Genomic DNA, 18248 nt, shown 5'->3' with positions numbered 1-18248 from the left:
CTCACTGCGGGCTCCCGCCCTTGGCCCACACACCTGTTCGCGATTAGCTGTCATTACCTGTCCACTATTTGAGGCTGGGACGCAGATCCCAGCCTCAAATAGGGATCTGCGTCCTCTCGTCGCTGGATGATTGTGCGAGACACGTTAGTGATCCTCTCAGCTCCTGTGAATCTTTGCTTAAGTGTTTTGTGACTTGTGAGAAATTTCCCTCTCCTGTGTGATAGTTTTCCTCCCCGGACCTGTGACCTTCCTGCTGTGCAAACGTGTGTGAGTTTGGGCGTGAAGACGAGAACGAGTGTGAGAGAGCTTCCCCTTGGACCTTTGGAACCCTGGATTTCCCCCCTCACTGTATATATTCTGCACTGGTGTTATAAATAAACTGTGTTTGGAAACGTCAACCTGCTCTGCGCTTGAGTCCCTGCTGTCGACCGTGACAGAATCATCCAGCCAAGAAAATGGACTCAGCAGATTCGGCAACCTCGACCCCCACTCTTGCCACACTGGCAGCGATGCTGGAGCGACATGAACAAATGTTTATTCACATTCGGGCAGAGCTCACAAACCTCACGCAGGCTGTGGCCCAGCGAACACCTCTGCCGGCAACTCCACCCGCCGCCGCTCAGAAGGCGCCAGCTCCAGCAGTAAGTGCTACATCACCTGCTCCTACACCCGTTCAATCTGACAGATTTCTTCCTACACCGAGAACTTTCACTGGAGAGATTGATAAGTGCGCTGGTTTCCTCACTCAATGTGCCCTTCAGTTTCGCCAGCAGCCGCAAGCCTTTTCTAATGATGGTGCGAAAATCGCTTATTGTCCAGTTGCTCCAGGATCGTGCTCTGACCTGGGCACAAGCTGTGCTTCACGTTAACCCTGAAATCACTTTTTCTGATTTTCTCGATAAGTTTAAAAGTGTGTTTGACAGGGAATCCAGCCGTCGCTGGCCAACACTTACTCGCGCTCAAACAAGGTAAGCGGAGCATGGCCGATTTTTCTATTGATTTTTCTACTTTGGCTGAGCAGACGAAATGGGGGAAAGAGGCTCTTAAAAGTGCATTACTTGCTAATATTAATGATGGGATAAAAAATGAACTGATGCTTCGTGAACTGCCTTCCTCCCTAGATGCTCTTATGACCCTGTGTATTTGGGTGGATGACCGAGTATGCGCACACCAGAGTGCACACACACGCTCGGGTCATGAGCCATTGGGTTTTCATGGGACCTCCACAACAGCCAGCGGGCTGCGCGACTCCGACACATGTTTCCGAACCTCTTTCATTTTCCCTCTCGTGCAATCACACGGAGAGGATTTGTTTTTTTTTTCGTTTACAGCGCCACTCACCCCACTAGTGCTGGATCACCCCTGGCTTGTACTCCACAACCCGCACATTGACTGGGAAAAAGGTGACATAATGGGATGGAGTGTGAATTGTCACATGAACTGCCTCCGGGCAGCCACTCCACCCGTCCCACTTCCGCCCACTAACTCACCGCTCGGCTCCCCAGACCTCTCAGCGGTTCCGTGGGTTTATCATGATTTGCAGGATGTGTTTTGTAAAGATTGTGCGCAGTCCCTTCCCCCCCACCGCCCATACGATTGCGCTTTCGATCTCCTTCCCGGAGTCCCGTTGCTTTCTAGCCGACTGTACAGCCTCTCCCAGCCTGAGAGAGATGCTATGGAACATTACATCACGGAGTCGCTTGCAGCGGGGTTGATTCGCCCCTCCTCTTCCCCTGTTGTGGCTGGTATTTTTTTGTGGACAAGAAGGATAAGTCGCTGTGCCCATGTATTGACTATTGGGGCCATAACCAGATCACTGTAAAGAACAAGTATCCTTTGCCGTTGCTTTCCTCTGCTTTTGAGCTGCTTCAGGGCATGACTGTCTTTACCAAACTAGACCTCCGCAACGCTTACCATCTGGTGCGCATCAGGGAGGGGGATGAGTGGAAGACTGCATTCAATACACACTTGGGCCTCTTTGAGTATCTCGTGATGCCTTTTGGTCTGATCAATGCTCCTGTGTTTCAAGCAATGGTTAATGATGTGTTTCGTGATTTTGTTAACTGCTGTGTTTTTGTGTACTTGGATGACATTCTGATCTTTTCTAAGACACTCACGGAGCACCAAGTTCACGTGAGGCAGGTCCTGCAACGCCTCTTGGAAAACTGGCTCTTTGTGAAGTGGGAGTAGTGCGAGTTCCACGTGACCTCGGTGGCTTTTCTGGGCTATATCATCAAGAGGGGGAACTTAAGGATTGACCCGGAGAAGGTGCGAGCGGTGGTGGAGTGGCCCACACCTCCAAATCGCCGGCAACTGCAACGCTTTTTGGGATTCGCAAACTTCCACAGACAATTCATCCGTGATTTCAACAGAATCGCTCTCCCTCTCACTAAACTCACCTCTCCGAAAGTTCCTTTTCAGTGGGATTCTGCCGCTCAGCAAGCCTTGACCCTGCTCAAAGAGAGATTCACCACTGCACCGATTCTCTGGCAACCGGACCTCACATGGCAGTTCGTTGTGGAAGTGGACGCATCGGACTCCGTGGTGGGGGCAGTCCTGTCCCAACAGGAGGACGGTAAGCTTCACCCCGTGCCTTCTATTCTTGCTGTCTTTCTCCCGCAGAATGTAACAATGACATCGGGGACCGGGAGCTCCTGGCCATCAAGCTTGCTCTGGAGGAGTGGAGACATTGGTTGGAGGGAGCAGTGCAGCCGTTCGTCATATGGACGGATCACAAAAATCTGGAATACCTTCACTCGGCCAGATGTCTCAATTCCCAGCAAGCCAGGTGGGCGCTGTGCTTTACTCGTTTTGACTTTACCATCACCTACAGGCCAGGGTCACGAAACGTGAAGCCAGACGCCCTGTCCCGGCAGTTCTCCGTCACGGGGGAGGAATCGGACCCCGGACCCGTTCTCCCGGCCACCTGTGTGATTGGAGCTGTTTCTTGGGAGATCGAGTCAATAATCCAGAAGACGCAAGAAACCGAACCAGATCCGGGAACCGGGCCGCCCGGCCGCCTCTTCGTTCCTTTAGCCGTCCGCCCTCAAATTATCCAGTGGGCTCACACCACCAGTTTTTCGTGCCATCCGGGGGTCCTCCGCACCATATCCTTCCTCCGACGCTACTTTTGGTGGCCCACCATGGCTAAGGATGCCCGGGAGTATGTATCAGCCTGTTCAACGTGTGCCCAGAACAAACTTTCCAGCCGTCCTCCACCGGGTCTTCTTCAGCCTCTTCCCACACTGGCCCATCCATGGTCGCACATCTCTCTGGATTTCATCACGGGTCTGCCGACCTCTGCAGGTAACACCACAATACTTACCATTGTTGACCATTTCTCTAAGGCTGCACACTTCGTTGCCCTCCTGAAGCGCCCCACTACCCTGGAGACGGCTCGGCTCCTCACCTCCCATGCGTTCAGGTTCCATGGGATCCCTGAGGACGTCATCTCGGACAGAGGGCCGCAGTTTACATCCCGAGTATGGAGGGAGTTCTGCTCCACGCTGGGGGCCAAGGTCAGTCTTTCTTCCGGATTCCATCCACAGAGTAACGGACAATTGGAGCGGGCCAACCAGGAGCTTGAAGCTGCCCTCCGCTGTGTCGCCTCACATAACCAATCAACCTGGAGTGAACAGCTTCCGTGGATTGAATACGCACACAACAGCCACATCTCTACCGCCACGGGCAAGTCTCCCTTTGAAGCGTCCCTGGGTTACCAGCTGCCTTTGCTGCCAGCGATCGAAGGTGAGCACACCATTCCCTCTGTGCAGGCTCACCTCCGTAGGTGCTGCCGTGCCTGGCATGCGACTCGGGCCGCTCTACTCCGCACAGCAGAACGGAACAAGGCTCTCGCTGACCGTCGGACAACAGGTATGGCTGTCTACTGGTTTTGTGCCATTACGGACCGAATCCAAGAAACTGTCACCCCAGTTTATTGGTCCTTTTCCCATAGACGCCATTGTCAATCCTGTGTCTCTGTCTGTCTCAAACTGCCGCGCAACATGTGGATTCATAATGTCTGTCATGTGTCCCAGGTCAAGCCGGTGCTCTCCAGCCCATTGTGCCCTCCAGCCCGTTGTGCCCTCCTTACAGGCCCCCGCCACCACCCCCGGCTCGTGGATGGCCAGCTGGTTTACAATATCATCCGCATCATGGACTCCTGACGCCGGGGTAGAGGTTTTCAGTACCTGGTGGATTGGGAGGGCTACCGGCTAGAGGAACGTTCCTGGGTGCCTCGGGCGGCTATCCTGGATAAGGATATGCTTCGGGACTTCCATCGCAGGCATCCAGGTAAGCCTGGTGGGTCGTCGGGAGGCTCCCGTTGAGGGGTGGGGTACTGTCATGGTCCCCGTGTCTGCCCAGCCGGCCCCGCAAGGCTACATGTGTTTTGTATTCTTTCTCTCCCTCTCCCTCTCTCTGCCTGGGCGGAGCTCACTGCGGGCTCCCGCCCTTGGCCCACACACCTGTTCGTGATTAGCTGTCATTACCTGTCCACTATTTGAGGCTGGGACGCAGATCCTCTCGTCGCTGGATGATTGTGTGAGACACGTTAGTGATCCTCTCAGCTCCTGTGAATCTTTGCTTAAGTGTTTTGTGACTTGTGAGTAATTTCCCTCTCCTGTGTGATAGTTTTCCTCCCCGGACCTGTGACCATCCTGCTGTGCAAACGTGTGTGATTTGGGCGTGAAGACGAGAACGAGTGTGAGAGAGCTTCCCCTTGGACCTTTGGAACCCTGGATTTCCCCCCTCACTGTATATATTCTGCACTGGTGTTATAAATAAACTGTGTTTGGAAACGTCAACCTGCTCTGTGCTTGAGTCCCTGCTATCGACCGTGACAGAGATGGATATATCAAAAAGCAACTTAAAAATATGTGGCATGCAGACTGGAGCAGGCAGGGACTGAAACACCAGCCTTCCACTCAGTAGTTGACCTGCTTTGCCTCCTGAGCTACAGCCACCCAAATTTGGTAACTTTTGAACCCATTTATTCATTGATAGTGTGTTATTAGTCTCTGAACAAACTTTTTTTAAGTCTTACTACTCTATATTGCGAAGACAGGTAAAGACAAGAAATTTCAATCTGTCCATTCATCCATTTTCTTCCACTTATCCAATTCAGTTTAATGAGTGGACTGCAGGCTATTCCAGCTGCCATAGTGTGAGAGGCGGGTATACCCTGGACAGGTTGCAAGTATTTGCAGAGCTAACATAGGAAGAATGACAACCATTCACATTCACACCTATTTGTAATTTAGACTCAGGAATTGACCTAATATCACTGACTGCACATCTTTGGACACTGTAGTTCTCTTTCTTTCTGTTCTTGACATTGTTCCAAATACAAAATTAACATATACATGATATGATAACATACACATATAGGTGTGAATCTGTCATAAAATTACATTGTTATATGTTATTATAATAATTCAGTTTTAGATTATACCATAATCTTTTAATAAGATTTATGACTATGCCAGTAAATTTTATCCATGTTGACATGTATGACCCCAGACAGGTCCAAGACTAAACAACTATTCAGATCGTTACTGAGAATAGATCTGAATAGTTTTATAGGCTAATGATCGTGTACTTCATTCTATTGTCAAAGCTAGTGGTGGGCTATTATCGCATATTTTGGCTGGCTGTATTAAGATTAGGGATGGGTATCAAAAACCGGTTCTTGTTGAGAACCGGTTCCCACTGTTTCAATTCCTTGGAATTGTTTGCCATTTTTGCAAACGATTCCCTTATCGATTTATTCATTCATTCATTTAAGGGAGGAAACACTACGAATATGCAAAAGCATTTGCTGACAAAACACGTGATGACCTTAAATGAATGTCATGTTTTTAATTCCGCTCCGGACTCGTGAATCTCAACCCAGCAGCAGCGGTAACGTTTGCACGTCCTCTCCCGTTAATGCGGCAGGTAAATAATCAACTAACAGTGCATATTATGTTAGCGCGATCTGCCTTATTACAAACCTGCCATTACTGTGCATTTAGGTGACCATGATGAGACAGAGTCTGGCTCAGATGCTGGCAGTTCTCGCTGCAGTCTACCGGTAGCGTCTCCTTTCAGGCCAGGATAGACGAATGTCACCGAGCAGAGACTCAGTTTGTGGTCAAAGGCTTGCACCCGTTTGCCACAGCAGATGCCCCCGATTTTCAGTAAGTGAATGTGTTTAATTGTAGGCAGGGACATTACTGGATATTCTTGTGTAGTTGCTACAGAATAATTTATGTTATACTTTGTTATTGCTACAGACGAATATTTATTTTATTATTTTACATTTACAATTTTTTTTCCTGGGGACCCTGTGACACCCCATTGAAGAGCCGTAGGCTGGATCTCTTAAGGATCTCTTAAGATCTCACTGTTGGGTTTGTAAGGCCATGTTACTCCTAAATTTCTACCTTGTTCAAAGAGAAGATATAAAAAAGTTGCCCCTAACCCTTAGTGTTCTCCTTTAAAAAAAAAAAAAAAAAAGAATCGATAAAGAATCGAATCGTTAAACAGAATCGAAAATGGAATCGGAATCGTGAAAATCTTATCAATACCCATCCCTAATTAAGATGTTGTAATTAGGGCTGGGTATCGTCACTGATTTGATTGACTGATTAAATTCTGATTCACATTGTCCCGATTCGATTCAATTCAGTTCAATTCAATTCACTTCAATTTTGACTCAAACAGTTAGAAATATTATAATTATGATTATTTATCAGTACATATCCATAATTTTATATCTATGTAAGCAACAAAGCTGATGCTCATGAGACTTCATCAGAGGTCTTTGTCTCAAAGTAACTGACGATAAAACACAGAAAAACATGAAGGAGATTTTCCTGCCCTGTCTTTTTATAGCAAATAACCTTAAAAATATTCTGCAGTATATTGTGCATATGAACATTACCTGATGCTGCTGAAGTGAAGCAGAACTAAGGTACAAAGGTTTTATTAGAGACACAGCTAAGAGTTTTATAATTAGGTATAATTTGTAAAAGCTCAAATTTCTTCCGTACAGCAAGTATCCTTTGAATAGCAGAAATTTGAGGGTAATAACCAAGCACATAATGGAGGAAACAGAGATTTTTGATGGTAAACTAGTCTTGAAATAAACTGAGAGAGAGAGCTGTACAGGAAGTGTGATGGACTGATGACGATGTTCTTCTGCTGCTGGTTCAGTGAATTTTGGTCGGAGAGTGACGAAACCTGCAGCTTCAGAATCTGCGAGATGTCCCAGCGGCATGTCTGCGTATGTGCTGTTGGGTTGCGCTTTGTGTTTACATGTTTTTGCCGAATCCATTACCTGCTCTTTAATCATTTGCTGTTTTAGCTGCTTGGTGGTTGTTGAAATAGTTTTGTGAGCTTTAACCTGAGATTCCGGCATTTCTGGCAAAATACATTTATATTAGATTGGACAATCCAAAAACATAATGCCTCTAACCAAAGCTGTTACCGTCTGTTTTTAGGTAGCTGGAAATTTCACATTTTTAACCACAGAATGAAGTGTGTAATTCATGTTGTGAAGATGCATGTATCCTACCTGTACACAGTCCAGCTTGTTGGGCAGGACCATTTTCTTTCACACTCTTCACGAAGATCGTGTCCATTGGCTCCAACCAAGACCTCTGGCAACCTGGTTAAAGTACCATTAAAGCCCACAGTGTTATATCAGATCTAAGTAAATGTAAAAACAAACAAAATAAACCCGTATCCTCATTGTTTGTTGTTTGGGGAGCTGGTCTCCTAATAATTGGAAGGTTGGTGATTTGATCCTTGGCTGCCCCAGTCTGCATGTCAAGTATCCTTGGGCAAGACATTAACCCCTAGTTGCTCTCTAATGGATCACATGTGTGTGAATGTTGCACTTAAGCAGAGAAATACAATGTTGCAACTTCTATGAATGGGTGAATGAGGCATGCTGTATAAAGCGCTTTGAGTGCTCTGGGAGAGTACTAAAGCGCTATATAAGATCCAGTACATTTACCACATTACAAAACATAACACAATAGGGGCCCAAGGACATGTTGAGACACTTAGAAGTAATATTGATGTGATTCATTATATAAATCCGACCCCCTGTAAATGTGTAAACATTTGGAAAAAATGGGGGGTTGATTAAGTTAGCAGAAACAGCAAACACCTACCTTTTTCATTTCCATTTCCATTCTCTTCATCCTGTGAAAGAAACAGGGCAGGTGTTAAGATAAGAAAGACCACAGGGCACTGCTCCAGGTCTGGCTGCTGCTTCTCTGCCTCCATGGCATTCTGCCTGAGTTTCCCATAAACACACTCACACATTAACATGCTGCTTTCTGTCAGTTGGATTGGTGGTCTAATTGGTCCACGTCGGGCTTTTGATACTATGCTGAATTATTTGATTCTTGACCTTGGCACCTAAAGCCCTATGTAAATACACTGAGCCCTGCTGCTACACCACACAAAAATGGCTAAACAATAAAAAATGTTCTAAATAAATTACTACTACTACGACTACTACTAATAATAATAATAATGATAATAATAATAATGATGATGATAATAATAATAAACACTGATTTAGTATTTTAGGACAACTCCTCACTCCCCTTTTGCCACTTACCAAATGACATCATTAACATGATATTAATGATGTCTGTTAGTAGCTAAGAGAATGTCACTAGTCCTAATAAGCTAAAAAAAAATCCCAAAACAAATATGATATATGATATAGGTATATGGGGTTGAGTTATTCAGATTCAGACTTTTTAAGTTTAGTTTTGATTCCAGAAAACAATCAGTGCAAGAGAAGTTGCTAAATGTGCTAGAATAACATAGGTAGTCTTACCAGAATGTTCAATAGTTGTTCCACACCTCATAAGTTACCAAAGTTTTATTTAACAAAATTCGATTGACCCTGTGAGCTCAAATTACTGTCAGGAAACCCCAATCCTAAATAACCCTAGGCAATCAGAATACGGAGTGTTGGTTTTAATAACAATTCTAACATACATCAAAATATATTCACATTTTATTAATAACAAGTCAGTTTTGCCATTTTTCAAAATATGGCTTAGACCTCAGAGAGTTAATGTAATGCAGATTTCAAATACAAGAAAAGTTCAAAGTTCAAGTGCATCTAAAGAAAGCAGTATTTTACCTTAAGGTTATTGAGGAAGGACTTTGGTGGGTAGACAATAAAATGCCGCAGAGTAAAGCCAAATCCCTGTGAGTTCTTCTGCAGAAAAATTGTCCGTGGGCCATGCCACAATACGCCCTCCACCTCGCTTGATGATAGTGGCCGACACCTGTTCTCATTGGATGACAATATGCCATCTCTCTTCTCTTTAGCCTATAGAGGAGATGGAATAAATGTTTAGATCAGTAAACATTGGCTTCTCTTTTTCTCTCAAAAGGAAATCAAGACGGATGAAATGTTACTGTGTGAACTTTGAAGTGATGTTTATCATAAGTATCATTTTCAGGCCACAGAGTTGAACACATTTAAGGAAGCGTGAGTTGGTGGATGCGGGTGGTTCAGTAACTGAGGACACTGCCTGATCTGACCATTATAAAATCCAACCAATTGCAGGATGCATCATATTTTTAACAAAGAAACTTTACCAGTGACCTCACATATGATTCCACTTTTTACTTCCTGCCAACAATGGAAGAGTTAAAAATATATACCTATAAATAAGTCTTTAAACAACAGGAACATATCAGGGCTTGTAAACACACATCTGGAAAATAAGATAAACAACTGACAAAGGAGGTAAAGGGTTCAGAAGGTGAACGGTTTTACGTTTTACATTCTACATTTCTCCAGGACTGTAGCCCAACATCAAATCAGTTCAAGCAGGCGATGCACTATGTGTACTACATGATGTTTAAAGTTCATAAGGATATCCTGCATGTAAACATGCCTGGCCACTAAAGGTAAAATACACATCATCATTTGATTGTTAGGTTTGGGGAAATGAGTGAGAGCATAGCACATCATCTGATGCAACGTCTATTTGGCAGAAAGTGTAACTGAATGTAGAGATACGTTTAGGTGATTACCAATGATTTCCATTTACTGCTAAACACATTGGAAAGGTCACATGGAAATTTTTCACAGAAGACAGTGATGGTGATGGCTATTAGATGGCGATTTTATTTAGTTTCATATAAGAACTGGAATGTAATAACTTTTATATGCATACTTTAAAAGCAATGCAACACTAGCACACTCTACAGCACTGAGCAGGTAGTTTCTGCTCAGGGCTTTCCATTGTTCACAGCCTTTCAGAACTCTGCCATGACAGAACAACAACAACAACAACAACAACAATAACTTTATTTGTATAGCACTTTTAAACACAAAAGCACTTCACAGTTTTAAAAAAAGCCACATACAGAAGTTAAGTAAACATGTTCAAACACGCATACAGTTGCAAACTATGACCAAAAATAAAAGGGAAAAGATTAAGGAAAGGTTAAGAACTGCTGAAAATTGGGTTTCAGCAGTCATTTTAAACAAATAACAGAGTCAGGCAAGCTGGTAACTGATCTCCTCTGATTGTAAAATTAGAGTGAGGGACAGTAAGAAAAGCCCTGGTTAGAGGATCAGAGAGGCTGGCTGCAGTGAAGGTCTCAGACGTTCTGCTGCTTAGCAGGGGCCTATCACTGTAGAGCTTTATCTCACTGGAAGTCAGTGAAGGAATCCGAGAATAGGTGTAAGGTATGCTATGAACCTGTAAACTTTAACACTAAAACTCCTGATTATTACTGGGTTGTAGTGGAGACACAGCTCTTGTTGGTGGCCATGATTATCAACATGAATATTCAATGGCTCAGTTTGATGCAGAAGCTGAAGTTTGTTACCTGCACACGTTTTAGGTCCATAGTGAACCTGCAGAGTAGTACAAATGGTCAAAAGTCTTTGAGTGATCTAAGCAAAGCAATTGCACTGGAACTTGTTCACAGATGGACAAAAAAAATCACCCATCTAAAAGACTGAATTTAAGTAATTCCAATCACTTCCATTGGCCACAGGTAATGTTCCCTCTAAGCTGCGCGCGTGCGCATTATGCGCACAGAAAATCTGCGTTGCGCACAAAAAAAAAAAAAAAAAAAAAAATCTAACCTGAATTGAAATTAAAATTAATACTTTAACAATCCTGTTTTGCAGTGTGAGTCAGTGACTGGCTGCTCCTGTATAGGATTAGAACGATGCCACCTTATCCCATAGTCCAGCCAATAATGTGATTCACATTCGTATATACGCAGCTAATCCACGTCGTTGACAGGCTATGACAGCGTCCTTATGTGCCGACACTGGTGTTTTAGCGAGCAAAGCGGCTGATGTGGAGTGAAGCCACGTTAATGACAACGTGTACAACCATTGGAGATGTGAGCAGGACAGACGGAACAACTGACGGACAAAGTGTGGACTTTATACCAGTTTTTAAATTGTGTTGAGCGGCCACGTAAAACCAGAGTTATGATAAAAATATCTGCAATGTTTGTTTTTCTTCCTGAATACTATTGTTGATTATATTTACTGGAAGAAGAAACAGCAAAGGAAAGGAAAGCACTCTCCGCCTGTGAGCAAAAACAGCCTCCCTCCCCCAGCCTTTCCTATTGGTCGAAGAATGTACCATGTCGACCAATGCCATGTTGATATGGCAACATGGCATTTAGTTGTTTAGGAAGGGGGAACGTGGCGGTGTTTTGAGATGTGAGCACAAATCTTGTGTAGTTAGTGTGTAGTTAGTGTGTAGTGTGGTCAATAGTTTTGTTGTGTGTGTCAGAACAATGAGGCGACTGCTGAATGTTACAGGTGTTACAGGAGTGATACATCTCCTGTTGTCAGGCCTGCAGGTATCAGGCTGTTCACTCCTTTATCTCATAGTGGACAGAAATTATTTTTTGGAGCGGCACAAATAATTTGTGTGGCATCAGATTTGATGCAGAACAGCTGATTGTTCTGTAAATAGTTTGAAATGTTTATTTTAAAAACCGCCTTGGCTGCATTTTTAGGTAAACAGCTGCAAAAAACTTTGTTTGCATAACTCAGTTACTTGGTCATTATATACTGTATTTTGCAGACAGAGAGTTACAGGACTCTCTCCCAGACCACAGACTCAGACTCATAATACAAGTCAGAGCTTTATAAAAAAAAAAGAAGTTGTTGGAGTTCAAGTTATTTTTACTTCCAATAGTGTTAACATACTACAAAGGTCATGAACAAGATTTTTTTTAAATTTTCATTGTAAGTGGGATAAAGCACTTAATTAAAAGTAGTCTAACATAAATGTAAATGCTGTAATTTGACTATTTTAATAAACCACGTGACTTGGATGGATTCGATGCTGGCGTGACCACGTCTGCTGTTGCTCACAGTGGTCCAAGTGTCCGCTCAGGGAGTTTGTGTGTTCGCTCAGACATATGAAAAATTAGAGGGAACATTAGCCACAGGTGTATAAAACAAAGCACCTGTGTAAACTGCTTCTACAAACATTTGTGGAATTCACTGAGCTCTCAGGATCTGCCACCTGTGCAACAAGTCTAATTGTGAAATTCCCTTGATAATAAATATTTCAAGTTGGGAATGACAGCAACTCACCCATTAATTCAATTCAATTTAATTTAATTCAATTCAATTTTATTTATATAGCGCCAAATCACAACAACAGTCGCCTCAAGGCGCTTTATATTGTACAGTAGATCGTACAATAACAGATACAGAGAAAAACCCAACAATCATATGACCCCCTATTAGCAAGCAGTTTTCCGACAGTGGGAAGGAAAAATTAAGAGGTGGGTGGTGGGTTTCCATGGCCGAACAGCTGCATCAAAGCCTTACATCACCAAACGCAATGCAAAGCGTCAGATACAGTGTTGTTGCCACATATTCTCTGGATTGACGAATCACACTTCCCTATCTGGCTATCCAATTAATACATATAATAATTTATTTTCACAAGTTAGGTTTGTCCCTTAGTTTCAGTGAAAGGAACTCTTAGCGCTTCAGCATAGCAAAACATTTTTGACAATTTCAGGCTCTCAACTTTGTGGGAACAGTTTGGTGATGGTCCCTTCCTGTTTCAACATGACTGCACACCAGTGCAAGTCCATAAAGACATGGAGTCCAGTCTGCAAACCAACAAAACACCTCTGGAATGAATTAGAGCAGAGACTGTGACCCAGGACTTCTCATCCAAGATCAATGTTTGTCCTCACAAATACACTTCTTGAAAAATAGTAAAAAAGTACCATAAACATCGCTGCAAAGGGTGGTCCAACATCTCACTAAACTCTACACATTAAGAATGGGATCACTCAAGCTCATATGTGTGAAGGCAGATGAGTGAATACTAGTGCCTATCACTGAAACAGTGATAAAGACTGATCTTACTTGTGTTGTGCAAGCTTGTGTTCCTTAACTGGCCTTTAAACACCCACCAGGTCATTGGTAACCTACAGTTGTGGTCAGAAGTTTCCATACACTCATCATGGCCATGAATGTCATGGCAATTTTGGGCTTTTCTCCCTATGAGAAGATGTTGGAGGTGTTGAACCTAATTCAAGAAAACTGAGAGGGCGGTCCAAGCCCAGGCAAGAATAACATTTTATACATTCTGGACCTGAGTGAAAAGCTACACATGTTGGGGAGGTTAGTATGGAAGAATGTCAGCAGCGCCTGTACAACACAGGGACAAGGCTCAGACAATTTTTTCCGAGATAAAGTACTAGCATTTCTCCTTTCATCCAGCTCAAAATGACTTTTCAAGTGGCAAGGACCTTTGTCGTCACACGGCAAGGAGGGAATGTTGACTATGAAGTCAGCCCTTCACCTACGCCAGGTGGTTGTACGATGCTGTAGCCACTGGCTACTGTATGGTCCCACGCCAGGAAAGGCTCGGCTGCTAAATATAACTGTCCTCGAACAGTTTGTGGAGGGGCTCAAAAGTCACTGACCGATGAGCCTCGAAGTTGTCATGATCCTGGCCAAGTCTGGCTGACCCTGGCAGTGTGGCAGGGACATCCCCAACTTGGTTGGCTGCTACGGAGGATCGATCATGTCTCATCATGTTTCTTGTCTAATCCTTTTTCATATGCTGTCTCTCCGCAGGTCCCAGTGGTTACAGTCACTGGGCCCTGCCCATCAGCAGTGCTGGAGGTGCGAGCAGGCGGGACACATTGGCCGAGAATGCCCTCTCATGGAGCTGTGACAGGTGTTCTGTGATGCTGGCCCTCCGACACGTTCCCCTGGTCCAGTAGAGAAGCACAGTACTCTGGTAAGGTGACAATGGGGTAAATTTTAGGCTATGCTGGACTCAAAATGTATGCAGATCCAGGTTCACCAAACCCTGGTTCATCCGGGGGCATGGTTGGAAGTGGAATGGGTGGAAGTCACTGGATTCAGGCCATTCAATAGCAGAGGGGCAGAGTGTGGTGAAGACAGAGCCAATGCCACTCTCTCTCACTTTCTCTCCACTTTACACCATAGCCTCCTGTGAAAGTCCTTGACGCCCCACCCCCCACCTGTCACTTTCACTCACAACCAGGTTCAGAGAAAACTGAGAAGACTCCACTCAGGCAAGTCTGCTGGACCAGACGTGATGAATCCCTGCATCCTAAAGCCCTGTGCGCTCAGCTTTGTGGAATCTTTGATAAACTCTTCACGATGAGCCTGTGATTGCAGAGGGTCCCAGTGCTGTGAACACATCATGCCCTCATTCCTGTACTAAAGACACCCATCCCAGTGGCCACCAGGATTACAGACCTCTGGCGCTGACTTCCCACGTCATGAAGACCCTGGAAAGCCTTATCCTCAATCAGCTCTTATCCTCACATCAGGATCATCAGTTCGCTTACCAGTGCCACCTCGGAGTTGAGAACGCCATCATCTACCTGCTCAGTCACTTCTATGCCATTCTGGATAGGCCAGTGAGCACTGTGAGGGTAATGTTTTTCAACTTCCAGTGCATTTAATGCCATAAGGCGGACCCTCCTGGGTGATAAGCTGACAGCGATGAGATGGATGCCTGTCTAGTGTCCTGGATTATTGATTACCTGACAAGGAACACCACAATATATGCGTCTTCAGCATTGTGTCTCTGACAAGGTGATCAGAAATACCAAGGGACCACAAAGGACGTCTTTTCCCCTTTGTTATTCACCCTCTACACCATGGGCCTCGAACTCCAGGCCTCGAGGGCCAGTGTCCTTCAGGGTTTAGATGTGTCCTTGATCCAACACAGCTGATCTAAATGGCTAAATTACCTCCTCAACATGTCTTGAAGTTCTCCAGAGGCCTGGTAATGAACTAATCATTTGATTCAGGTGTGTTGACCCAGGGTGAGATCTAAAGCCAACAGGACACTGGCCCTCAAGGCCTGGAGTTCGAGGCCCCTGCTCTACATCATGGACTTCAGCCACTCGGCTACAGAGACCTGCCAGCTTCAGAAATTTTCTTATGACTGTGTGGTGGTTGGATGCATCAGTAAGGGTTATCAGATAGGGTACTGGGCTGTGGTGGACTCCTTTGTCAAGTGGTGCAAGCAGAGTCATCTGCAACTCAACGTGACAAAGACCAAGGAATTGATTGTGCACTTTGATTTTGGACCAGACAACCAGTGACTTTCAATCTAGGGGCTCAATGTGGACATTGTGGAGGGCTATAAATACCTGACAGTACATACTGACAATAAACTGTACTGGTCTAAAAACACCACTCTACAGAAAGGGTCAGAGCTTCTCCTATTTTCTGTGGTTGCTTGGGTATTTTAATAGCTGTTGAATAATGCTGAGTCTGTTGTGGCCGGTGCAATCGGCTCGTTATAACCTGCTGATGGAGGTCCTGTTTGGCATGAACCTCATTGGGCCATTTCACCAGAGTGCACAAGGATATCACTTTGTATTAGTTCTGGTGGATTATGCAATGTGCTATCTCGAACCAGTGCTGCTGAAAAATATTTTTGCAAAGAGTGTCATGCAGGTGCTGTTTCAGGTCATTCAGCATCCCCAAAGAAATACTGACTGACCAGGGCACATTGTTCATGTCTTGTACTATAAAGGAGCTGTATGAGTTACGGTGAAGTCTATTCGGACCAGCATCTGAATAAAATTCTGAAAGAAATCAGAGTTTTATTCCACAAAGATGCCTGAAATGCACAGAGAGAGTCCTAATCCTGCGTCTGCATACGGTGCAGCTGTACCCCCAGACAGACGAAACAGCAGCTATTGCATCCTACCCATGTCCCAAGACCAAAAAGGAGGTGAGGTTCTTGGGGCTAGCTGGTTATTATTTATTAAAAATTCAGGTACAATACAGTAGAAAAAGACTGTCTGGCAATCAGGTGGGCGGTCAACTCTCTTTGCTATTACCTCCTGGGATGCCGATTCACTCTCTGTTCGGCTCTTGCCCTGCTGTAGTGGCTCTACCGCAGTGGGTTCAGGGAGAAGTGCTTAAGGGAGGCTGGCCAATGTGGCTGGTGGCCATTGTCTAATCATGCCTAAGACCTCGAAGGGGACAGGAACTGATAGTGGACAGCTGTGAATGAGCAGATATAGCAATTTGAACAGTCACCTCGAGATTCTTTACATTGTAAGGTAGAACCTACCCAACAATCATATGAACCCTTATGATCAATTGCTTTGTTGACAGTGGAAAGGAAAAACTCCCTTCTAACAGGAAGCAACTTCCAGCAGAACCAAGCTCAGGGAGGAATGGCCATCTGCTGAAACCAGTTGGGGGTTAGGGTAGGAATACAGGACAAAGACAGGTGGTCGAAGAGAGCCAGAGATTAATAATAACTAAGGATAAACTTAGAGTGATGTATAAACACATAGTGAGTGAAAAAGGTGAATGAAGAAACACTCGCTGCATCATGGGACGCCCCCAGCAGCGTAGACCAATTGCATTATAACTAAGGGTCACCTGATTCAACCCGAACTATGTGCTTTGCCAAAAAGGAAAGTCTTAAGCCTAATCTCAAAAGGAGAGAGGGTGTCTGTCTGCTGAAACCAAACTGGTAGCTGGTTTCACAGAAGATGGGCTGAATGGGAGGCTGAAGGCTCTGCCTCCCATTCTACTTTTAAATACCACTGACCTGGGGTCTGAGAGTGAAGTACTCTATTAGGGTGACACGGTACTATGAGGCCTTTAAGATAAAAAGGAGCCTGATTATTCGACCCGGGGCATTGTTGCAGGCATAGTGGGTAGAGGTCAGGTGTGTACATGGGGACATCCATTATTAAACCCCCCAAAATATGACTATCCAGAGTTGGGACCAGGAAGCAGAGTTGCAGTCTTACACGCCTTTCTGCAGCTTCTCTCCTCCTGCTACCCCCCAAAAAACCCATCTCCATAGAGACTGTGTCAGCTTCCAAAAAGACAAAAAACAAACTAAGAACCAGCAACAAACAACTTAAACATAAACAATTACAAAGAAAGAACAATACAGTATCCACATCTGAACCAAAGAGTAAAACAGTGAAATGTGGATTATTAAATATTAGGTCTCTCTCCTCCAAGTCTCTGTTAGTACATGACTTAATAATTGATCAACAAATTGATTTACTCTGCCTTACAGAAACCTGGTTGCAGCAGGATGATTATGTTAGTTTAAATGAATCAACACCCCCGAGTCATTCTAACTACCAGAAATCTCGAAGCACAGGCCGAGGAGGCGGTGTGGCAGCAATTTTTCACACCAGTCTATTAATTAATGAAAGACCAAGACAGACTTTTAATTGATTTGAAAGCCTGATGCTTAGCCTCGTCCACCCCAGCTGTGAAACTCAGAAACCAGTCTTACTTGTTATCATCTATCGTCCACCTGGGCCTTACACAGAGTTTCTGTCTGATTTCTCAGACTTTATATCTAATTTAGTTCTGAGCTCAGATAAAATAATTATTGTGGGTGATTTTAACATCATGATGCTAAAAATGACAGCCTCAACATGGCATTTAATCTGTTATTAGACTCAATTGGTTTCTCTCAAAATGTAAAAGAACCCACCCACCACTTTAATCACACTCTAGATCTTGTTTTAACATATGGCATAGAAACTGAACATTTAACAGTGTTTCCTGAAAACCCTCTCCTGTCTGATCATTTCCTGATAACATTTACATTTACAATAATTGATTACACAGCGGTGGAGAGTAGACTTTATCAAAGTAGATGTCTTTCTGAAATCGCTGTAACTAAGTTTAAGAATATAATCCACCCACTGTTATCATCTTCAATGCCCTG

The 18248-nt window shown here is 44.4% G+C and overlaps 1 protein-coding gene across 2 annotated transcripts in view; it reads right to left on the bottom strand.

Annotated features, from left to right (window-relative positions):
• LOC308390440 (rho GTPase-activating protein 23-like) overlaps positions 1-18248 on the bottom strand; it is a 79994-nt gene that overhangs the window by 26368 nt on the left and 35378 nt on the right. For both annotated transcript variants that reach the window (XM_080872447.1, XM_080872448.1), the window contains exons 2-4: positions 9155-9346; positions 8163-8193; positions 7559-7651 (exon numbers count right to left, since the gene is read on the bottom strand). In XM_080872447.1, coding sequence (XP_080728573.1) covers positions 7559-7651; positions 8163-8193; positions 9155-9346 — 316 coding nt within the window. The remainder of the gene's footprint in view (positions 1-7558; positions 7652-8162; positions 8194-9154; positions 9347-18248) is intronic.

This window comes from Rhamphochromis sp. 'chilingali', assembly GCF_963969265.1.
Source record: "Rhamphochromis sp. 'chilingali' genome assembly, chromosome: 22".
Lineage (NCBI taxonomy): Eukaryota > Metazoa > Chordata > Actinopteri > Cichliformes > Cichlidae > Rhamphochromis > Rhamphochromis sp. 'chilingali'.
The sequence above is the reverse complement of the archived record's forward strand: the minus strand, read 5'-3'. Positions and strand labels throughout refer to the sequence as shown.